The 25,165-nt window shown below is 40.5% G+C and overlaps 1 protein-coding gene across 22 annotated transcripts in view; it reads right to left on the reverse strand.

Moving 5' to 3' along the window:
- TASOR2 (transcription activation suppressor family member 2) overlaps window positions 1-25,165 on the reverse strand; it is a 69,235-nt gene that overhangs the window by 15,497 nt on the left and 28,573 nt on the right. For 4 of the 22 annotated variants that reach the window (XM_042229659.1, XM_042229657.1, XM_042229655.1 and 1 more), the window contains 12 exons: window positions 22,318-22,409; window positions 19,680-19,817; window positions 19,407-19,537; window positions 19,307-19,326; window positions 19,107-19,206; window positions 10,930-11,048; window positions 9,969-10,072; window positions 9,005-9,077; window positions 8,844-8,909; window positions 6,585-7,304; window positions 2,511-2,753; window positions 1,425-1,613 (listed from right to left, as the gene is read on the reverse strand). In XM_042229659.1, the coding sequence (XP_042085593.1) occupies window positions 1,425-1,613; window positions 2,511-2,753; window positions 6,585-7,304; window positions 8,844-8,909; window positions 9,005-9,077; window positions 9,969-10,072; window positions 10,930-11,048; window positions 19,107-19,206; window positions 19,307-19,326; window positions 19,407-19,537; window positions 19,680-19,817; window positions 22,318-22,409 (1,995 nt within the window). Of the gene's footprint in view, window positions 1-1,424; window positions 1,614-2,510; window positions 2,754-6,584; window positions 7,305-8,843; window positions 8,910-9,004; window positions 9,078-9,968; window positions 10,073-10,929; window positions 11,049-19,106; window positions 19,207-19,306; window positions 19,327-19,406; window positions 19,538-19,679; window positions 19,818-22,317; window positions 22,410-25,165 lie in introns of those variants that run through there. The other 18 variants (XM_060397536.1, XM_060397535.1, XM_060397534.1 and 15 more) reach the window with 10 other exon arrangements.

Raw genomic sequence — 25,165 nt, forward strand, 5'->3', positions numbered from 1 at the left:
TATAATTAGAAGTAGCAGGTCTGACATGAATTACCAACCTGTCTCCAAAGGCCAGTGACAACACGTTTACAGAGGAAACTCTGGCTTATGAGGTCATCAAACAAAAAGATCAGACTGTGTGTATGGTGAGGAGGGTGGAATTAATCAAGCACTGCCCAGTTTTTATTTAACATATAAAGCTCCAAGGGAGTGAGGTGGGAGAAAGTGACCCAGAGAGCTGTCTCATGAACCCCCTGGGTGTACTGGAAACACGAAATCCATTTTAGGATCGATGTGTCTGCTAACAGTTCATTCTACCCTTTAATACCATGGTTCTTACACCGAGTGTCATTCTGGACAGAATCAAGCAAAAGAGTCCATTTTAATAAATATGTGTCATTTCAGGTAACGGAGAAGGCACTGGCAACCCACTCCAGTACTCTTGCCTGGAAAATCCCATGGACGGAGGCGTCTAGTAGGCTGCTAAGAGTCGCTAAGAGTCGCCGCTAAGAGTCGTGTCACTTTCCCTTTTCCCTTTCATGCATTGGAGACGGAAATGGCAACCCACTCCAGTGTTCTTGCCTGGAGAATCCCAGGGACGGGGGAGCCTGGTGGGCTGCCATCTATGGGGTCACACAGAGTCGGGACATGACTGAAGTGACTTAGCAGCAGCAGCAGCAGCATTTTAAGTAAATCACTTAAGTACTGACTTGTTAGAGGTTTTCAATTCATTAAAAATACTGATTATTTCTTTTAAGAAATTAAGATGCCAAATGAATTATAAAAATAGAGATTTCAATAAATAAAAACTATATTGAAAACTTTAAAAAGGACAGAAAACTATTAGTTTCAGTAACAAAATGACTGAGCCTTCTTAAACTCTAATATTTCAAGTAAAAGAAATGAAGCAGATTAAGACATAAAAGAAAAATTAAGACATTATTTAAAAGGTGGTAATCTTACAATTTTAACTTGGAATATGGCTGCACCATGTATACAGACATTTGCAATACAAATCAGCCTTTTCCTGAATGCACATTGTGAAAACTTTGCATTTTCTGCCAATAACATTATATACCTCCTCCCACTAACGGAGTAGCCTGCAAGTATCTGGAGGCCAGTTCAGCACAAGGAATTCTAACGACATGGCAAAGAATACAATGCATTACCTATGTGTCTATGCTCTTCCTGTCTACAAACTAGTTGGAAAGTCAGGACCAAGACCCACTAGATAACTGGATGAGTATGAATGCAATTCTTTAATGTTCTCAAAAGCCCAAAAGGAACTGAGAAAGGAGAGATGAGTGCATATCAGAACCCCAGGAAACGCCTCCATGTGACTGAGCTGAGCACTGGCGATGCACAGTAGTGACCCCAGGTGCGGAATGTGGGAGCCCGGCACAGGGAAACGGCAGGGGAGAGACGTGGAGCCCTGGGGAGGCTACCTTGTGACTGCCTGGGGCGACAAGCAGACTCTCTATAGGCTGTACAGTGATGAGATTTCAGAACATCTTCAGTCATAAACAACTTTGAACAAACTGAGGAAAGGGACTTCCCTATAGGTCCAGTGGTTAAGACTCCGTGCCTCCAACGTGGGGGGCACGGGTTTCGCTGCAGTGAGGTGCACTTGAAAACTAAAAGAAAAAAAAAAAAAAAAAAAGAGGAAAGAAAAAACCAAGCTCATCGGTAATACCATCACATCAACTAAAGTTTCCTTCCCTGAATTCCACCTAAGATTTTTTAAAAATCTAAAGAGAGATAAGAGAGAAAGCAGAATCATGAGACTAGACAGAAACCTGATAGGGCTACAAAGGTATGAGGAAATGAAGGTATTTCTAAATAGGAAACAGCACCACGTAGCACAACAGAGTCAAGACTGAAGACCCTGTAAATGGCGCAGGTCTTGCCAAGTGGTGGGGGCTGCACTGCACTCAGAAAGCGTGGGCATGAGAGCGGCGTGGAGCGAGGTGAAGAGCCAAGGCCATGATGACTTGAGAACTTTCCAGTGATGAAGAGCTTCCAGCAGGTGGAACACAGAAGCTCACATAAGGAGATTCCATTACCCTCTTCCACAAATGCAGAAGTAAATAAACAATGCCTTTTAAGACCAAATACAGCCTTCTGGATTCCTGACTGCTTTGAACCACCTCTTTACAGTTCCCTCTGGGGAGACTTATAACCTTCTCCTTTTTATAACTGATTATGGTCCAGGAAAGTACTGCCATATGCTACCTGCTTGTGAATTTAGTCGCTTAAAAAGACCATTTATACTTTAACTCTGGTAAACCGTTCCTGTTCAGGCTTTCTGCAAACTGAAAAGTAGGTTTTACTTAGTAAAGGCATGAATCTTCACACTTTCCTAATTTATTCACGATAGGAAACCAAGTTACTCGTCCTGTCAGTGTCTGAACTAAAGAAGACAGCAAGAACCTGATGGACATCAGCTGATCTCATACTGGTCAATATACTATCTTGCAACCTTGATTAGTCTGTATTGTGGTGCTGAAATATATAGGAAGTGTGTTTCTTACCAGGTTGTGGCTGTTTTCTGAGTCTTGGATTCTGATTGCCTTTTACTATATTTACCCTCTGTTTTTGTGGAGATTTCTTCATGGGTGGCTTAGCCGTTGGAACAGGTGTGTCTGGAGAGGCCGCTCGTCTCCTTGCCCTTTTAGCATTCGTTGCCACTGGAACATCTTTAGAACTAGGAGCTTCTTGGGGTTTCCTATCCAGTTTGGTTATCTGTACAAACTGTGCAGTCAGCACCTCAGCACCTTATGCAGAAAAGACACCATTTTTTAAGGGGTGGGGGCTCACATATTTATCAGCATAGCTTTCTCCTTTGATTTCTTTTGTTGTGTGGGGGATAACTTTAGAAATGGGGAATAAAATATAAAATTTGGGATAGTTCATTAGCATTTTTTTTAAACAAAGCAAGAGTTAACAAGCTCTCACATAAGTATAAAATTATGAACTTGTTAAGTTTGGTCTATCTATCCAGATTAGAAGAAAATATCAGAGTAATAACTTTATAAAAATAAAACAATTAAAAAAAATTCCATAATCTTTGCTGACTGATGTAACAGGTAAGGCTGAATATTCTACTTCACAGCACTGGGACAAATAATTCAATTTACCCAAAAGCGACAGAGGTCCCATGAAGTGATGTGGTTGAAACCATAAGCACATTGCAGAGATGAGACTCAGATTCACAAAGACCTTACATGTTTTTCTTCACTACACCTAAATATTAATACCAAAGCCTTAACACCCGCCTGAAAAAATCACCTCTTAAGAGAAGATGGAGGAAGGTACACTGAACAAAATCCTCATCTGATTTAATTCCCTATCAACCTACTACCCTTATGGCAGAAAGCGAAGAAAAACTAAAAAGCCTCTTGATGAAAGTGAAAGAGGAGAGTGAAAAAGTTGGCTTAAAATTGAATATTCAGAAAACTAAGATCATGGCATCCAGTCCCATCACTTCATGGCAAATAAATAGGGAAAGAATGGAAACACTGAAAGACTTTCATTTTGGGGGGCTCCCAAATCACTGCAGATGGTGACTGCAGTCATGAAATTAAAAAACAGTTGCTCCTTGGAAGAAAAGCTATGGTTTTTCCAGTATTCATGTATGGATGTGAGAGTTGGACTATAAAGAAAGCTGAGAGCTGAAGAATTGATGCTTTTGAACTGTGGTGTAGAAGACCTGAGAGTCCCTCGGACTGCAAGGAGATCCAACCAGTCCATCCTAAAGGAAATCATCCCTGAATATTCATTAGAAGGACTGAAGCTGAAGCTCCAATACTTTGGTGGCCACCTGATGTGAAGAACTGACTCACTGGAAAAGACCCCAATGCTGGGAAAGATTGAAGGCAGGAGGAGAAGGGACGACAGAAGATGAGACAGTTGGATGGCATCACTGACTCAATGGATATAAGTTTGAGCAAGCTCTGGGAGTTGGTGATAGACAGGGAAGCCTGGCATGTTGCAGTCCATGGGGTTGCAAAGAGTCGGACACGACTGAGCAACTGAACTTACAAAATGCTCAGCTTTACTTCTCAGGGAAAGAGCTAAAGGTGGAGGGAGATGAGAAAAAAACCATTAATGACCTGCTTATATCACACATAGCAAATGTTTCAATGCTTTAAGAGTTGAAAAAAAATGTTAATAAATGTTCCCTGTGAAAACTGTTTTCCACACTGTTTCCTGTGAAAACTATTTTCCATACTGACTATATAAAATTATCATATCTATGAATGTCTGTAAACATTTAAAAATCACACATATAGAAAATATTATTTCTAACTGTGAACAGAAAAATGATACTAAACAGTGTAAGAATGTGATGGTTATTAGTGAAATGTAAAAAAGACCAATTTCATTTTATGTTTCTGAAAATTAGAGGAATAAGTGGTTTTTAAAAAAGCTTTTAGGCTCTCTTAATGTTGAACATTTCCCTGGGTTTAATTATTTTCTTCCCTACTAAACTAATAAAGGCAACAGAGCAGCATAGTTTTGTTTGTTCCAGATTAAGACTTCTGATTCTGCATCAGTTACAACTTTAAAAAATTTTGCCATAAAAAAGACAAAATATAAATCAAGCAGGAAAATGAAAGTGAAACTGAAAGTCACTCAATCATGTCTGACTTTTTGCAACCCCATGGACTATACAGTCCATGGAATTCTCCAGGCCAGAATACTGGAGTGGGTAGCCTTTCCTTTCTCCAGGGCATCTTCCCAACCCAGGGATCTAACCCAGGTCTCCTGCATAAAAGTGGAAAATGATTAATACTAAATTGAGAAGAGAAAGGAAACAGATAAGATGATCAAGACGAGGGGACATGTAAGATCTGCATGGGCAGGAAGTGAACACCTCTCATGACCCAGGTCCTGGGAGGAAAAGGGGAAACACGACCCTGCAGGGACCACCCTGCTTATCTGCATCACTCAACAGCATGTTTCTCAAAATGCGCACAATGACCCATGGGTGGACTGTCAAATAAACCTAGTGGGATGCAACCAGAATTCTTTATTAAATGAAACAGAATATATCAGATTATACTGCACAAAGTCAGGGTAAATGTTTTCTGAAATTTCTGTTTCAGTATGTATGCATTTGTGTGTACTAGACTAAAACATAAAACACATTTCTTACAGTGGATGAAATTTAAAATGTTTTGAGAAACAGTGACAACATATATGTTGAATTACAGATAATATATTTAATACCTTTAAGTAAAATCATATAGAGAAGAAAGCCAATACGGCCTGGAATGTTTACGGAAACAGTGCATGTGTGTCTGCTTCATGCTGCCCTTCTTTCCACAACCTTCCTAAACACACACACCATTTCTCAAACTATAATTGGTCAGAAATAACTATTTGTTAAACCAAAGGGTAAAATCTTAATTATCTAGGATCCTGGGGGATCCACACATCTCCAGTATTTCTTCTTTAGGCATCAAGTGTTAAATTCACAACATGACAGTCAGGGCTGGCTAAGACACATGCTCATAAGCAGCCTCCCACTTTGCCTGCTATCAAGTACAGAGATGATGGCGAAATGCCTAAGGGGCCCTGGCCACAGTCTGCTCACCCTTCTCGTAGAGAACATGGAGTGTAAGTTCCCTCAGTTCAGTTCAGTTCAGTCACTCACTCGTGTCTGACTCTTTGCGACCCCATGGACTGCAGCACGATAGGACTCCCTGTCCATCACCAACTCCCGGAGCTTACTCAAACTCACGTCCATTGAGTCAGTGATGCCATCCAACCATCTCATCCTCTGTCATTCCCTTCTCCTCCCACTTTCAATCTTTCCCAGCATCAGGGTGTTTTCTAATGAGTCAGTTCTTTCCATCAGGTGGCCAAAGTATTGGAGTTTCAGCTTCGGCATCAGTCCTTCCAATGAATCTTCAGGACTAATTTCCTTTAAGTTCCCTAGTTTAAACAAATACACTACACATATCTGAGGGGGCTCTAAGCCAGAGTTGTGCTGTCTGCTGTGCTCTGCTGGCTAAAGTGCACTCGACTGACACTAAATGGCTCTGGATGTGGGGTCCTACTCAGTTTTCAGGGACAACAAAACCACTTGTGAACTGTTTCTTTACATACATCTCCAGGCCACTGGACACGGTTTCAGTAGGTCCGTACCAGACAGCAGGTCCAGGTGACCACCTTTAGAACACACCAAGGGTTAGAACTCTGCCCCAGGGTGCTCTGATTGTGGAGGCCCAGGTGGACCCTCTTTAGATGTGCTCAGGCCGTCACTCAAAACTTTCTACCAGTTGCTCTTAGTGTGCCTGATATTAGGAGATCCTGTCCAATCTGTCCCAGGGCAGTTCAGAAACTCAAAGACCTTATTTCTTAGAAAGTTAAGAAATAACTAACTGGCAACTGGAGCAGTTTTACAAGTGAATAAGAGCTCCCAGTGGGCAGGCTTTTGTCCTGTTGACTTTCACCTGTCACCTAGATCAGTGCCCCCCAGCTCTAGTGTGCATACAAGCCACCGGGAGAGAACTCCTCCCAGACACCACCAAGCTATGGTCCAGGACTGTCACACAGGGTGGGGACACAATATCTGAAAACCCACATGATGTGCTTACCTCTTTTTCTCCTCTGAGGAAACTGTCCTTTGACTAGCTTGAGAGTTGTGGTAGAGGCGGGACCCTTGTTTTCTCCAGCAGGAGTCCTTTTGGGGAAGGGTCGGTACAAGCTCACCCTTTTACTCTGTACCATGGGCAGTGTGCTTGCCTTTCTCTTGGGCTGCACTCTCAGATTTGGCGCTAGGCTCAGTGGGACCAGAGCTCCCTGTCTTGCTTGAAACACATCTTCAGAGTTATTTCCAGTTTCTGTATCTTTTCTTCCTTCTGCCTCTGAGTCGCGAAATTCAGGATCTGGAGTCATCACTAAAGAAAAGCCTGCATCGCATATCCCATCTGAAATACAAGGAGACTGAGGACGCTCTGCCAATAGACCTAACACAGTAGACACTCCCAAAATATACCCGCTCGCATCTGAAAAGTAAGACTTCAGCTGAGTTAAAGACTGTAAAGGGCACTTTTCAGCTGGAGGAGTCAAGTCAAAACCACTGGACACTTGGCCAGAGAAGCCAGTTTCTTTAAATCCGTCCTGGGAAGCAGCAGTCACTGGAGGGCTCTTGTTCACCTTGGACAAGTCTTGGAAATTATGCTTTACTAATGTGTTTAGAGAGATTCCTTTTTCAGAAAATGATTTCTTTGCTTCTAGCAGGGCACAATTGAGGGCAGGCAAAACAGACACCACCTTCAATGAGATGTCGTCTTCAACTTTCAAGTCTGTCCGACCTAAAATATATATGCATGTATTAAAAACCTGAACTTTTGTTTCCCAAAAATCATGCAGGAAAAGAAATGCTTTATATTACAAAATTATAGGATGGTTAAATATGATGAGTGTTTCAAATGGTAATCTAAACAGCAATTAATAGAAGGCTTATGAATGCCTTCTATGAACATATAGATGAACATATATAATGACCATATATATGAAAATACACACAGAATCAAAACAGAGTCATTCAGGAGGGATGACAAGGTGAGAATGAGGAAGGCAGGCCTGCCTCCAGCTCCGAAAAATAGCACCGGCTCTTAGAGTTGGCAGAGTTGCTTTTCTGTTCTTATCTGTACCTTCTATGACCTACTTCAAACTCTCTTAACAAGGCAGTCAAAGGTAAAAATGTCCTTTGGTTCGCATTTTGACTTTCCTTTTGCTTCTAGCTTTATTGAGATATAATTGAAATACAGCATCGTGTACATTCAGAATTTACAGCATAATGATTTGACTTACATACATCATTAAACAGTTACCTCAGTAAGTCTAGTGAACACCCATCATACCATGTAGATACAAAATTAAAGAAGAAATAAAGTTTTTTTCTTTGTGATGGGAACCAACTGAACTCAAACAAAGTAAACCCCTAAGTAACCCTCAAGTTACTATTATGTAACTAGACTGACTGGAAAATCCCATGGATGGAGGAGCCTGGTAGGCTGCAGTCCATGGGTCGCAAAGAGTTGGACACGACTGAGTGACTTCACTTTCATGCACTGGAGAAGGAAATGGCAACCCACTCCAGTGTTCTTGCCTGGAGAATCCCAGGGAGAGGGGAGCCTGGTGGGCTGCCATCTATGGGGTCACACAGAGTCGGACATGACTGAAGTGACTTAGCAGCAGCAGCAGCAGTTAGACTGACTAGTCTGTGTTCCTCAATGAAGGAAGAGTGATGATGGACTCATTAGAGTGATAATCAGGCTTACACCTGACAGCTCTCCATCAGAAGCTAGACCATGCTTATTCTCCAGCTTTATTCATTATCTCCCCTGATCAGAGCCTTTCTGGACTTTGTTTCCTAACTGCCCTCTGAAATTCTAATACCACTGATCTACTGTATATCTATTTTTATCCTGCATGAGCAATACTTTTTTCCCCTAATAGATAATTCCTGATCCTGGGGAAGGAGACAAGCAGTCCAGATAAAGGTAAGTGCTTCTGTGAAGACCTTAAGTCCTACTGACGGGGAGACTATAATGAAACTACTTCCTGGCTATTGCTCTTCAAGAAAAAATGAATCCAGTTTTGGACACACTGATTGTGAGGAATATCTGAGACACCTAAGTGGAAAGAGATGTCAATAGGCAGGTGGATACTGAGTGGAGAGTAGACAAGCAAAGATAAGCCTGCAGAGATGAAGGACTGACCAGGGAGAGTAAAGGGGGAAAGTTATTTCAGAGAAGAAAACAGTTGCTAGAGTCATGTGCTGCTGGGGGTTTAAGATGAGGACTGAAAAGTGGCCCACAGCTGTCATGGACTGCCTGTGCCCTTACCTGCTGCTGATGGAGGTGAGTGGAATAAATGCAACCCGTGTAGACCTGTCTGCTCCTCTCTAAAACCTACACATAATAATGAGAATCAGAAGAAAATCAGGTTGCTGATTTGATACAAGTAAACATATTGGAAAACATTTTTTCAAAAGAGTTGTCCTTACCTGTTTCAGACATTAAGGCTGATGACGTAAGTAAAATGAAAAATTCTCGATCTTCTAAGCATTTGATGATTGCCTTAAACATAAAAAAGCAAGAAAGAAGATTCAATTCCCTTCTCCTTCTACCACATTCTTCAGTGATTTTTAACCTTATGAAAAGTTAAGGAAAAAGATTCTTGAAATGTTAGTATTTATGAGAAGCAGAACAATTTTGTCCCTAGTATCAGAAATTTCAAGTCCCTTACTGCTCAAATAATCTTTGCCTTGTTAGGGCTACATATAATAAATAACTGGAATATCAAGGGTTAGTTTTCAGATAGTGTTCAACTATGTAACAAATCAATCAGAAACTTTTTTCATTGTCATGTTTGACATTTGCTGTGTAAGTATCTGCTGTTTCCCATTAGCCACTACAAATTCAAGGTCACTCAGACCTATGATTAACATCAATAAGCTCAAGTTAACACAAAACATCACAGAATCCTGGAACTAGAAAAACTGGAAAATATCATCCATTAAAGAAATCCTTTCCACAGCATTCTAGGAGATGGGAAATAACAGGCAATAATATCATTAGGTCCCTGGTAATAAGAAATGCAGACAGAAAATGCAGCTCTTCTTTCCCATTATTCACCATTTCAAAAGCCTACATACATATAACAAAGACAAAATCCAATGTTCATATAATAATCATTGAGTTAAAAAAAACAGAATAAAATATACTACTTCATGAAGAGATAAATACTGTATTTCAAAAATTGACAGGTCATAAGCCTACAAATCTGATAAATTAATAGATCATTCACTAACAACTCAAGTATGAAAAAAAGACTTCTGATTCTTTATTAGAATGCTACCCACAGGAACCATCACTGTGGTGCGTCTCCATATGTTTCTCCCACAGTCCCTGTGTATCAAGTTCTCAATTTTAGGGAAAATAATAATATGTTAAATGGATGACTCTTACCAACTGTTCCCTTTTAATGTATTCTATTAGTTTATCTACTTTCTCCCCCTGTTTGTTTGAGAGTTCCACCTCATACATACTGAAGCACATGTCTTGGCAACAGACTGTGGAAAAAAATCAGAAACACAGAACATTTCTTATTTTTAAATACTATGATGCTTTTTTTTTACAACCTATTTATTCATTTTATATTTTAAAAGATGAAATAGGAATACTATTCAAAAAACATGGATCATTCAATGGTCTTGGTTATAAAACCCCTTAATAAAATGTTACTGTATAAAGTATTTAAAAACAATGCTTTTATACTACACTAATATAAAGTTAACAAGACAAATAAATATATATAAATAAAAACATCAATGTTGCCATGAATTAATCTAAATGACTAAGAACTTTCCTTCTCATGTTTTCTGCTTTATTTCATTTAAAAGTAAATGAAATGGCCCTTGAATGCCTCTCCCTCAACCCCCTGTGCAGTCAGTATTTTCAATATATGATCACCTGGGTAATCATGATTCCACATCCACGGATTGAGTGGTACTGTAATATGTACTACTGAAAAAAAACTGCTTATAAGTGGACTTAAGCAATTCAAACCTGTGTTGTTCCAGAGTCAGTGGTAAACAAATAAAAACAACCACAAAACCTCTGTTCTCCTTGAAAGTAATGATTATGAGTTTCCAACTGTTTGTAAGCATATCTCTGCTTAATTCCCTCAGTATTATATATTAAAGCTAGTCTCTGCCATATTAAATGAAACTACTGTTCATCACTTTGAGCTGGCCTCCCAGGAACTGAATCACATGGTTACTCTATCCCTTTCACAAAAGACCCTTTTAAGACTCACTTAAGGGAAAAACAGAAATAAGGAGGGAGAGAAAGTATGTGTGCATGCATGTGTGTGTATGAAAGAGAGAGTGGAAAACAACTGGAACAAAGTTCAGGACACACAGCGTACCATGACATCTGAACAGACCTTTGTGCTCCATGTAATTCTGTTTTTTAAAAGCAGCTTCTGGTAGTCTCTCTTTCAAAGATGACACTTTCATTACATACTTAAAATCTAGTTCATGTGGTCTAAAAAACAAAACAATATCATGTAATGTAATAAACACTAAAACTAGAGCTTCATAACTTTTGATTTTCTAATATAAATGAAAACAAAACTATTAAAATCACAAAAATTTTAAATCTATAAACTCTAAATCAAATAATGTGTATGTTCATAAGTACTAGAGATTTTTGGGTATATGACCTTATAAATTGGCTTCCCTGATGGCTCAGACAATAAAAAAACTGCTTGCAATGCAGGAGATCTGTGTTCAATCTGTGGGTCAGGAAGATACCCTGAAGAAGGGAATGGCAACCCACTCCAGTACTCTTGCCTGGAGAATCCTATGCACCAAGAAGCCTGGCAGGCTATAGTCCACGGGGTCACGAAGAGTCAGGCATGACAAGACTATCCATAGGGTCACAAAGAGTCACGTATGACTGAGGACTCCAGTGCAGTTCAGTTCAGTCGCTCAGTCGTGTCCGACTCTTTGCGACCCCACGAACTGCAGCACACCAGGCCTCCCTGTCCATCACCAGTACCTCATAAACCATGGTTTGCAAATATGTTCACATTAACTGAATGCATGCATTTTCATTATAACCAAAATATCCGGAAGTATGGAATAATTATGTATTCTGGAATGGAATGAGAATCTTCTAGAAATTATACCACATAAGAGTTGAAAGCTTTCGACAATACAGGACTGCCTACCATGCAGGGCCACAGAAAGAACCCTATCTAGACTAGTACCACTTCCTTCTTTAAAACATATTTAGAAATACTTGTACACTTACAGATACCTCCTTTTCCCCCTAAAGACTTCTCTGCGTGCACTTTTAAGAAAAACATTTCCTTCTATAACCACACATACACACACAAAAGATATACTCGTCTGAATGTAGAGATCCAAAGAATATCAAGGAGAGATAAGAAAGCCTTCCTAAGTGATCAATGCAAAGAAATAGAGGTAAACAATACAAGGGGAAAGACTAGAGATCTTTTCTAGAAAATTAGAGATGCCAAGGGAACATTTCATGCAAAGATGGGCACATTAAATGACAGAAATAGTATGGACCTAACAGAAGCAGAAGATATTAAGAAGGCGTGGCAGTAATATACAGAAGAACTATACAAAAAAAGATCTTAATGACCCAGATAACCATGAGGGTTTGATCACTCACCTACAGCCAGACATCCTGGAGGGTGAAGTCAAGTAGGCCTTAGGAAGCATCACTAGGAACAAAGCTAGTGGAGGTGATGGAATTCCAGCTGAGTTATTTCAACTCCTAAAAGAGGATGCTGTTAAAGTGCTGCACTCAATATGCCAGCAAATTTGGAAAACTTCAGCAGTGGCCACAAGACCAGGAAAGGTCAGATTTTATTCCAATCCCAAAGAAAGGCAATGCCAGAGAGAGAATGCTCAAACTACCGAACAATCACACTCATCTCACATGCTAGTAAGTGATGCTCAAAATTCTCCAAGCGAGATTGGTATGTAAATCATTCAATAGTATATGAACCAAGAACTTCCAGATGTTCAAGTTGGATTTAGAAAAGGCAGAGGAACCAGAGATCAAATTGCCAACATCCGATGCATCATCAAAAAAGCAAGAGAGGTTCAGAAAAACATCTATTTCTGCTTTATTGACTACTCCAAAGCCTTTGACCGTGTGGAACACAACAAAGTGTGGAAAATTCTTAAAGAGATGGGAATACCAGATCACCTTACCTGCCTCCTGAGAAATCTGTATACAGGTCAAGAAGCAACAGTTAGAACTGGACATGGAAGAACAGACTGGTTCCAAATTGGGAAAGGAATATGTCAAGGCTGTATATTGTCACCCTGCTTATTTAACTTATATGCAGTGTTCATCGTGCAAAATGCCAGGCTGAATGAATCCCAAGCTGAAATCAAGATTGCCGGGAGAAATATCAATAACCTCAGATATACAGATAACACCACCCTTATGGCAGAAAGCGAGGAAGAGCTAAAGAGCCTCTTGATGAAAGTGAAAGATGAGAGTGAAAAGTTGTCTTAAAACTTGACATTCAGGAAACTACGATCTCTGGTCCCATCACTTCATGGCAAATAGATGGGGAAACAATGGAAACAGTCAGAGACTTTATTTTTGGGGGCTCCAAAATCACTGCAGATGTTGACTGCGGCCATGAAATTAAAAGACACTTGCTCCTTGGAAGAAAAGCTATGACCAACCTAGACAATATATTAAAAAGCAGAGATATTACTTAGACAACAAAGGTCCATCAAGTATGGTTTCCAGTAGTCATGTATGGATGTAAGAGTTGGACTATAAAGAAAGTTGAGCACCACCGAAAATTGATGCTTTTGAATTGTGGTGCTGAAGTAGACTGTTGGGCATCTGTTGGACTGCAAAGAGATCCAACCAGTCCATCCTAACGGAAATCAGTCCTGAATATTCATTGGAAGGACTGAAGCTGAAGCTCCAATATTTTGGCCACCTGATGCGAAGAACTGATTTATTGGGAAAGACCCTGATGCTGAGAAAGACTGAAGACAGAAGGAGAAGGGGACAACAGAGGATGAGATGGTTGGGTGGCATCACTGACTCAATGGACCAGCTCCGGGAGTTGGTGATGGACAGGGAGGCCTTGCAGTCCATGGAGTCGTGAAGAGTCAGACACGACTGAGTGACTGAACTGACTGAACTGATGTAACCACAAAACAATTAGCAAACTCAAGACATCAATAATACAGTACAGTTCTTTAATCTACAGCACTCACTAAGGTCCCTGGTAACAAGAGAAGGCACTGCTTTTTTCTGGTCCAGAATCCAATCCAGAATGACACACAACACTTACTTATGTCTCTCTCATCTCCTTCAACCTGCAAGTCTTCATCTTCACTGACCCTGGTATTTCTGAATAATACAGGCCATTTGCTTTGCAGACTGTCCTTCAATCTGGGCATGTCTGACGTTTCCTCCTGGTTAGACTGGCAGGAACACCACAGACATGATATTGTGTCATTCTCTGTGTATCATGTCAGGAGGCTCCTGATGTTTCTTTCTTTCTTGGTGATGTTAACTTATCCACTGAGTTAAAATGCGCCCGAGGTCAGGGGCGGCGGCCGAGATGAACAGCCCCACATCCAAGGAGCGGTGGCTGAGCAAGTGCAGGAGGGCCGAGAGGAGCTACTCCATGTTCAAGGTCAGGAGGGGCGGCCATGAGGAGATACCCGACGTCCAAGGTAAGAGAAACCCAAGTAAGATGGTAGGTGTTGCGAGAGGGCATCAGAGGGCAGATACACTGAAACCATAATCATCGAAAACTAGCCAATCTGATCACATGGACCACAGCCTGTCTAACTCAATCAAACTAAGCCATGCTGTGTGGGGCGACGGACGGGTCTTGGTGGAAAGATGTGACAGAAGGTGGTCCACTGGAGAAGGGAATGGCAAACCACTTCAGTATTCTTGCCTTGAGAACCCCATGAACAGTACAAAAAGGCAAAATGATAGGATACTGAAAGAGGAACTCCCCAGGTCAGTAGGTGCCCAATATGCTACCGGAGATCAGTGGAGAAATAACTCCAGAAAGAGTGAAGGGATGGAGCCAAAGCAAAAACAATACCCAGTTGCGGATGTGACTGCTGATAGAAGCACGGTCTGATGCTGCAAAGAGCAATATTGCATAGGAACCTGGAATGTCAGGTCCATGAATCAAGGCAAATTGGAAGTGGTCAAACAGGAGGTGGCAAGGGTGAACGTCAATATTCTAGGAATCAGCAAACTAAAATGGACTGGAAAGGGTGAATTTAACTCAGATGACCATTTTATCTACTACTGTGGGCAAGAATCCCTTAGAAGAAATGGAGTAGTCATCATGGTCAACAAAAGAGTCCGCAATGCAGTACTTGGATGCAATCTCAAAAACGACAGAATGATCTCTGTTCGTTTCCAAGGCAAACTATTCAATAACATGGTAATCCAAGCCTATGCTCCAACCAGTAATGCTGAAGAAGCTGAAGTTGAGCAGTTCTATGAAGACCTACAAGACCTTTTAGAACTAACACCCAAAAAAGATGTCCTTTTCATTATAGGGGACTGGAATGCAAAAGTAGGAAGTCAAGAAACACCTGGAGTAACAGGCAAATTTGGCCTTGGAATGCGGAATGAAGCAGGGCAAAGGCTAATAGAGTTTTGCCAAGAGAACGCACTGGTCATAGCAAACACCCTCTTCCAACAACACAAGAGAAGACTCTACACATGGACATCACCAGATGGTCAACACAGAAATCAGATTGATTACATTCTTTGCAGCCAAAGATGGAGAAGCTCTTTATAGTCAGCAAAACAAGACCAGGAGCTAACTGTGGCTCAGATCATGAACTCCTTATTGCCAAATTCAGACTTAAAATGAAGAAAGTAGGGAAAACCACGAGACCATTCACATATGACCTATATCAAATCCCTATGATTATACAGTGGAAGTGAGAAATAGATTTAAGGGACTAGATCTGATAGACAGTGCCTGATGAACTATGGACGGAGGTTTGTTACATTGTACAAGTGACAGGAATCAAAACCATCCCCATGGAAAAAAAAGCAAAATGGCTATCTGAGGAAGCCTTACAAATAGGTGTGAAAAGAAGAGAAGCGAAAAGCAAAGGAGAAAAGGAAAGATATTCCCACTTGAATGCAGAGTTCCAAAGAATAGCAAGGAGAGATAAGAAAGCCTTCCTTAGTGATCAGTGCAAAGAAATAGAGGAAAACAATAGAATGGGAAAGACTAGAGATCTTTTCAAGAAGATTAAAGATCACGCGGGAACATTTCATGCAAAGATGGGCTCGATAAAGGACAGAAATGGTATGGACCTAACAGAAGCAGAAGATATTAAGAAGAGGTGGCAAGAATACACAGAAGAACTGTACAAAAAAGATCCTCACGACCCAGATAATCACGATGGTGTGATCACTCACTTAGAGCCAGATATCCTGGAATGTGAAGTCAAGTGGGCCTTAGAAAGCATCACAATGAACAAAGCTGGTGGAGGTGATGGAATGCCAGTTGTGCTATTTCAAAATCCTGAAAGATGGTGCTGTGAAAGTGCCGCACTCAATATGCCAGCAGATTTCGAAAACTCAGCAGTGGCCACAGGACTGGAAAAGGTCAGTTTTCATTCCAATCCCAAAGAAAGGCAATGCCAAAGAATGCTCAAACTACTGCACAATTGCACTCATCTCACACGCTAGTAAAGTAATGCTCAAAATTCTCCAAGCCAGGCTTTAGCAATACGTGAACTGTGAACTTCCAGATGTTCAAGCTGCTTTTAGAAAAGGCAGAGGAACCAGAGATCAAACTGCCAACATCCTCTGGATCATCGAAACAGCAAGAGAGTTCGAGAAAAACATCTATTTCTGCTTTATTCACTATGCCAAAGCCTTTGACTGTGTGAATCACAATAAACTGTGGCAAATTCTGGAAGAGATGGAATACCAGACCACCTGACTTGCCTCTTGAGAAATCTGTATGCAGGTCAAGAAGCAAGTTAGAACTGGACATGGAACAACAGACTGGTTCCAAATAGGAAAAGGAATACGTCAAGGCTGACCCTGCTTATTTAACCTATATGCAGAGTACATCATGGGAAACACTGGGCTGGAAGAAGCACAAGCTGGAATCAAGATTGCCAGGAGAAATATCAGTAATCTCAGATATGCAGATGACACCACCCTTATGGCAGAAAGTGAAGAGGAACTAAAAAGCCTCTTACTGAAAATGAAAGGAGAGTGAAAAAGTTGACTTAAAGCTCAACATTCAGAAAACTAAGATCATGGCATCTGGTCCCATCACTTCATGGGAAATAGATGGATAAACAGTGGAAACAGTGGCTGCCTTTATGTTTTGGGGCTCCAAAATCACTGCAGATGGAGATTGCAGCCACAAAATTAAAAAATGCTTACACCTTGGAAGGAAAGTTATAACCAACCTAGATAGCATACTGAAAAGCAGAGACACTGCTTGGCCAACAAAGGTCCGTCCAGTCAAGGCTATGGTTTTTCCAGTGGTCAGGTATGGATGTGAGAGTTGGACTGTGAAGAAAGCTGAGCACCGAAGAATTGATGCTTTTGAACTGTGGTGTTGGAGAAGACTCTTGAGAGTCCCTTGGACAGCAAGGAGATCCAACCAGTCCATTCTGAATGAGATCAACCCTGGGATTTCTTGGAAGGAATGATGCTAAAGCTGAAACTCCCAATACTTTGGCCATTTCATGTGAATAGTTGACTCACTGGAAAGGACCCTGATGCTGGGAAGGATTGGGTGCAGGTGGAGAAGGGGACGACAGAGGATGAGATGGCTGGATGGTAACACCGACTCGATGGACATGAGTTTGAGTAGACTCCGGGAGTTGGTGATGGACAGGGCGGCCTGTCGTGCTGCAGTCCATGGGTTCACAAAGAGTTGTACACAACTGAGCAACTGAACTGAACTGAGTTAAAATGGTATGTGCAGCTTCTTTTATTATAAGGTCTGCATTTTTTCCTTTGTGAGATATGTAAATTTCATCAAACTTCCACCTACTTTATCAAGCCTCCATTGATCATTATGATGTTGCCAAAATGTGATTTCTTAATTTCATCACTCTTTCTACACTTACTGCTGCTGCTAACTCACTTCAGTTGTGTCTGACTCTGTGCAACGCTATAGACGGCAGCCTACGAGGCTCCCCTATCCCTGGGATTCTCCAGGCAAGAACACTGGAGTGGGTTCTACACTTACTAGTTGTACTCTACACAACTCCTGAAGCCTGCACACCTAAAGCCTGTGCTCCTCAACGAGAGAAGCCACCACCATGAGAAGTCCGAGTACTCCAACTAGAGAGTAGCCCCCTGCTCGCCATAACTAGAGAAAGTTGCAGAAAGCAATGAAGGCTCATGCAATCTAAATAAATAAACAAACATAAAACTTTTAAAAAGAGCCAATAAAAAGAAAGTTATTTCTAATAGAACACTAACTTTCACTTTTTATTTCAGTTAAAGCACATCTAACTTTCAAGGGGTTTGAGGACAAACTAAATAGGTTAAACAAAAAAGTATCACAAGAAGCCCAGAAAAAAATGCTGTAATTCATTATAATATAAATACATGTAACAGCTCCTCTATTTAATACCACTTTAGGAAAATCATGTGAAAATTAGAAAATTAGATCCTGCATATCTTAATAAAAACTATAACAGAAATCATTAAGTGGCTATAATCTGCATCTGTTATCTAGGCAAGTACAATTTGTTTCTCGCAGAAAGTCAAACTTTTAGCATTAAGTAAATTAATTTAGCCTGAGAGCTTATTTTTCCACAAATGGATTAAGATGCTAAAATTTTAAAAGCGATTTATCAAAGACTATAAAACTAAAAAGTAGGGACTTCACTTTGCCAGCAAAGGTCCATATAGCCAAAGCTATGGTTTTTTTAGCAGTCATGTACAGATGTGAGAGCTGGACCATAATCAAGGCTAAGCACCAAAGAATTGATGCTTTTCAACTCTGGTGTTGGAGAAGACTCTTGAGACTTCCTTGGACAGTAAGGAGATCAAACCAGTCTATCCTCAAGGAAATCAGCCCTGAATATTCATTGGAAGGACTGATGCTGAAGCTCCAATACTGTGGCCACCTGATATAAAGAGCCAACTTATTGGAAAAGACCCTGATGCTGGGAAAGATTGAGGGTAGGAGGAGAAGGGGACGACAGAGGATGAGACGGTTGGATGGCATCACTGACTCAATGGACATGAGTTTGAGCAAACTTCAGGAGATAGTGAAGGACAGGGAAGCCTGGCTTGCTACAGTCCATGGGGTCACAGAGGCAGACACAGCTTAGCAACTGAGTAACAATAAAACTAACTTATTCCCAAGCAAAGGCCAAATTTAGATTTGAATTTTGGTCTCTTGTGTCACAGCCCTGTACTTTATACATCTCCTGAAGAATAACCTAAAACCAAGTACAGCTGGTATATTTCACACCAGTGCCAACAAGCAGGACCTCAAAACGAGAACTGAAAACTTAGGGAAGCATTAGTAAAGGGCATTAATTCAACACTTACAGTTGTTTTGGAACCACTGTACCATAGGAAGACCAAAGAGTTATATCGCACAGCAGACAGCCTTGTATAATTAATTTCCCTTTCCATGGAGAGATGAGAACTGTAAGAAATGAGGTTAAGAAAGAAACTGATTATTTTATTTTTGAACAAAACATTTACTTAAAGAAAAAACTAAAAAAAAAACCCAAATAATTTCTTACCATTTTCTTTGAGTTCAAGTCTAGGGGGGAAAAAAGAAGCATTTTTATAAGAGCAAAGAAAACAAATCCAGTAAAACAAAGTATGCACGTCATTACTTACATGCTTTTATGATCATGGGCTGGTGCTGCCATCTTTTTAGGTTCCCTGTACTGAAAAGCTACAATCAGGTAAGGACAGATCTGTCTGGGTCGCTCAGTAACAGTGCTGCCTGAAAGTTCATAGAGGTAATACTGAAAGAAGAGAAGTATTATGAGGATAGCACTACAGAATTCCTCATGTATCAAGTTTACTTCAACCCTACCCAACCTCTAAATTTAACTCATTAGATTCAGAAAAGTATCTTGCAAATGATTTATTCCCAGGTGACTATACCTGACTCAGTTCAAAGGTGCGAAAATGACTTGTCTTGTGAGAAATCTTGTTAATATTTGCAGCCACATGGCAATCATAGCCAGAAGATGGGCTAGTATAGTTAGCTGTATAATTCTCAGACACAAACTTGACTTTTCCCTAGAATGAAAATATTAAGACTAATCAAATATCTTCAAATAGGAATAATTTCACTCTAGGATTTATTTTAAAATAGCCTAAATAAAGATGGGGATGTATTTTGACTATCACTTTCACTTTTCACTTTCATGCATTGGAGAAGGAAATGGCAACCCACTCCAGTGTTCTTGCCTGGAGAATCCCAGGAACGGCAGAGCCTGGTGGGCTGTCGTCTATGGGGTCGCACAGAGTCAGACACGACTGAAGCGACTTAGCAGCAGCAGCAGCAAACTGTGTTAAGAACTACGGCTCTTAAAAAATTATCTTAAGACCAATAATAGTTTTAATTATCCATGAACCTCATTACATTTGTACTTAGCCCTCAAAGTTTTTTGTTTTTTCACAAACTCTGATATAAGTTGGTATCTTTCTTAGGCAAACATCCACAGCTTTTTTCATAGTATTAAAGGAGTACATGAATTAGCCCAAATTTAGGAGAACCATTCCTTTCAACTGAAGAAGGAAATGGCAACCCACTCCAGTATTCTTGCCTGGGAAATCCCATGGATGGAGGAGCCTGGTGGCCTATATAGCCCATGGGGTCGCAAAGAGTCGGACACAACTGACTAACATTTTAACTTAACTTTACTTCTTTAAAAGAGAAATTACACAGTTCACCAAACAGACTCACTATTCAATGACCATATCATAAAAGATGAGAAAAACTAAAATGTCAAAAGATGAGTTCCAAACTGAAGTATTAAATTATAAACTGTAAATTGCTGCTGCTGCTGCCAAGTCGCTTCAGTCATGTCTGACTCTGTGCAACCCCATAGAAGGCAGCCCACCAGGCGTCCCTGGGACTGTCCAGGCAAAAACACTGGAGTGGGTTGCCATTTCCTTCTCCAATGCATGCAAATGAAAAGTGAAAGTGAAGTCACTCAGTCGTGTCCGACTCTTTGCGACCCCCATGGACTGCAGCCCACCAGGCTCCTCCGTCCATGGGACTTTTCCAGGCAAGAATACTGGAGTGGGGTGCTATTGCCTTCTCCGTAAATTGTAAATTAGAGACCAAGATACTCCTTTCCAGCAGCACCCAGTAAACCAGCAAGGAACAAAAGCTCAGTAAAGCACTTCACAGGCCAATAGCCCTGATTACTCAACAGCTGACAGTATTTTTCACTATGGAATCTCTTCATCAAGGGGTACATATCTCCCAGAAAAAGGAAAAAGAGAACTGTTGAGTTTATCACGCAATAAAAGGTCATACAATGATTTTAAAAGCTATTTTGAATAGCATAATGACATAACATGAAAAAAATGGAAATACACAAAACAGGTACCAAAATGAGGTACGAAATAATAGGCAACTTTTATTTTTATGTTTACAAGATGCACTATTTAAATATATATACATATACATATATATGCTTGCTGTTAAGGTCCCTCCTCTTCAGCACTTGGACCACCAAGGACAATCCTCAGAAGACTAAGCACATGAGCGGTGCTCCAGTGAGCAGTCAGAATCTGCATCCTCTCCCCATCAAACTGGGCAGGGCTGGCTTCTGAGCAGTGAAGTAAGGAGGATTGAGAGCACATGGCCAGAAACTCAAAACTAAACAGCGGGGTCCGCCAGACAGGGTAGGGGCATGAAACCAATGGCGAGGCACAATCTGACATAAAAAACTTGATATCTGAGCTGACAAGCATGTGGGCTGCAGCAGAACTACAGTACTTATCACAGAGCGGGAGAGGGAAACGTTAAAGGGGAAGCAGTGGCTGGGAGCCAATGAATGCTACTTTCCCTTCAGTTCTTGGGGACGAATTTTGGAATATGGAGAATTCACACTCTTAAAAAATCAGCAGTGTTAGGTTTATAACTGAAGAACTTAGTAGGAATGCTAAAACAAAAGCACAAACAAAACAAGACCACAGAATACGTCCTCAAAAAATCCCCCGACCTCTAAAATTAGTTTGCCTACTATTTGAATGAAAATTCTAATTGTGTGATTCACTTATACTGCATTATTTAAGGGAACTAAAAAATTCCTCAGATTATTAGTTATAGCTATCACATGAAGCTATGAACAAGATCTCAATGTTTTAGGGATAATAAAAATGCATACAGATCTCTCATTTTGACAATTTAAACCAGAATGCTGTCTTCTAAATTCATCTCTTATAGGTGAAATCATGTTGTTTTATAAACAATACTCATTCAGCTATTTAACGTTTAAAAAGTGACATTGTGGAGCAGGGTGAGGAAAGCTTCTCACTAAATGCCTGCTGTATTATTTTGAAGTTTTTTTTTTTTAAGAAAAAAAAATCACAGATCATCTATTAAAAGAGTGAAAAAAAGCTTTGTCCTTAAAGGAAAGCAAAAGGAGCAGTTATTTTTTCTGATTCTGAACAGTTGTCTTTGGCAAGGACTATGTTTAGCAAATGAGCTGCAAAAAACATGATCACAGACTGATAAACTTTCATTAAAAAAAAATTACACAAAAGCAAATTTAGGCTTTACCTTAATTAGATTAAAAATTACAACATAACCAGACTTCCCATGATACCAAGGTCTTGCGTGAAGATAGTCTGAGTATTTGGAAATGTACACACCTATAAAAGTATAAAAATAGATTAATGTACACTTTAAGAAGAATGTTTACACATGGGTTACTTAAACTGAACAAGATGACACAAGGGACAAATAAAAGGTAACATGAAAAGGGATGAATGTATCACAATTTTGGAAAAGTCTCTGTTTTATTCTCCATGCAATCTTTCAGTGAAAAGGCCTGTGGTAATCTGATTCTCAAGTTATTTTTTCCAGAAAATCTCAGTAAATGCTCCTATTTAAGAATGTGTGATGAGGTTTACTACTCAGCAGGTCTGTGCCAGGCAGCAGTGATACAAAGGGAAACAGAATAAGATCCCTGCCTTTAAGCAGCACGTTCTGCTGGACTGTGAATTCCAGTCAGCAGAGGTTAGATATTTTTGGTTCACCACTGCAGCCTCATCACAGACCATTGTTGTTTAAAAGAGAAGAGTCTCAAGCGGGGAGAGACTCCTGTAGGTTGAGGCAGGAGAGGATGATCCTCATACGGAAGCAGCAGTGAGAAAACAGACGAAAGAACCGACTTCAGGGGCATTCCTGAACTGAGGCATCGCTTGTGAAATAGAAAAGACAACGGTGAGAACACAGATAGAATGAACAGTTACAGACATGTCAGAAAACTGGATTCCAGTTCCAAGTTCTTCACTTATTACTACTACTACTAAGCACATGACTGAGTAGTGAGAGGATGGGTGTGGGTCACAGATACAGAAATCACAGGTCTTCAGGAAGATTTAAAAAGATCCATAAACCTTAAACTGTAACATACTATAGTAATATAAAGGCTTCAGTTCAGTTCAGTTCAGTTGCTCAGTCATGTCCGACTCTTTGCGACCCCATGAATCGCAGCATGCCAGGCCTCCCTGTCCATCACCAATGGAGTTCACTCAGACTCACGTCCATCGAGTCCGTGATGCCATCCAGCCATCTCATCCTTGGTCGTCCCCTTCTCCTCCTGCCCTCAATCCCTCCCAGCATCACAGTCTTTTCCAATGAGTCAACTCTTTGCATGAGGTGGCCAAAGTTTTCAGCTTTAGCATCATTCCTTCCAAAGAAATCCCAGGGCTGATCTCCTTCAGAATGGACTGGTTGGATCTCCTTGTAGTCCAAGGGACTCTCAAGAGTCTTCCCCAACACCACAGTTCAAAAGCATCAATTATTCAGCGCTCAGCTTTCTTCACCGTCCAACTCTCACATCCATACATGACCACTGGAAAAACCATAGCCTTGACTAGACGGACCTTTGTTGGCCAAGTAATGTCTCTGCTTTTCAGTATGCTATCTAGGTTGGTCATAACTTTTCTTCCAAGGAGTAAGCGTCTTTTAATTTCATGGCTGCAGTCACCATCTGCAGTGATTTTGGAGCCCAGAAAAATAAAGTCTGACACTGTTTCCACTGTTTATCCATCTATTTCCCATGAAGTGATGGGACCAGATGCCATGATCTTCGTTTTCTGAATGTTGAGCTTTAAGCCAACTTTTTCGCTCTCCTCTTTCACTTTCAGCAAGATGCTTTTTAGTTCCTCTTCACTTTCTGCCATAAGGGTGGTGTCATCTGCATATCTGAGATTACTGATATTTCTCCCGGCAATCTTGATTCCAGCTTGTGCTTCTTCCAGCCTAGTGTTTCTCATGATGTACTCTGCATATAAGTTAAATAAGCAGGGTGACAATATACAGCTTTGATGTACTCCTTTTCCTATTTGGAACCAGTCTGTTGTTCCTTGTCCAGTTCTAACTGTTGCTTCCTGACCTGCATATAGGTTTCTCAAGAGGTAGGACAGGTGGTCTGGTATTCCCATCTCTGAATTTCAGAATTTTCCAGTTTATTGTGATTCACACAGTTAAAGGCTTTGGCATAGTCAGTAAAGCAGAAACAGATGTTTTTCTGGAACTCTCTTGCTTTTTCAATGATCCAGCGGATGTTGGCAATTTGATCTCTGGTTCCTCTGCCTTTTCTAAACCCAGCTTGAACATCTGGAAGTTCACAGTTCACGTATTGCTGAAGCCTGGCTTGGAGAATTTTGAGCGTTACTTTACTAGCATGTGAGATGAGTGCAACTGTGTGGTAGTTTGAGCATTCTTTGGGATTGGAATGAAAACTGACCTTTTCCAGTCCTGTGGCCACTGCTGAGTTTTCCAAGTTTGCTGGCATATTGAGTGCAGCACTTTCACAGCACCGTCTTTCAGGATTTGAAATAGCTCAACTGGAATTCCATCACCTCCACTAGCTTTGTTCATAGTGATGGTCATATATGTCATTCATTTTACTTGAGCCAAAAACTATAAACATACATATCCAGTAGTGCTATCTTATCATCACACCCAGCATGTGAAGAAGAATGTGTATGTGTAGGAACAATGCAGCCTCTACTCCACACCTCCTACTGAAACCAGGCTCTCAGAACATCAACAATAAACTCATGCAACTGTCACATAGAAAAATGGCCTTGATTTTTAGAGGTATATGCTGAGGCCTTTGCTTGTAACTCACTTCCACATTTTTCAGGAAGAAAAATGTTTTTAGATAAATGAAGAGGATTAATGCGAAACATTATCTGGTAAAGGTAGGTGATGGGTATATCATACCATGCTACTTTTTTCTACATTAACATTTTTCATAATGAAAAGAAGGAGATGTTAAGAAGAATAGGGGAAAAGAAAAAAAGGTTTCAGGTAAACTGTTATTTGAGTTGTGAACTTATCCTCTTTCATGTCCTTTAGGATAGCTGAATAGAAGTTTAAAAACATTTCCTAC

This window comes from Ovis aries, chromosome 13, assembly GCF_016772045.2.
Source record: "Ovis aries strain OAR_USU_Benz2616 breed Rambouillet chromosome 13, ARS-UI_Ramb_v3.0, whole genome shotgun sequence".
In the NCBI taxonomy this organism is placed as follows: domain Eukaryota; kingdom Metazoa; phylum Chordata; class Mammalia; order Artiodactyla; family Bovidae; genus Ovis; species Ovis aries.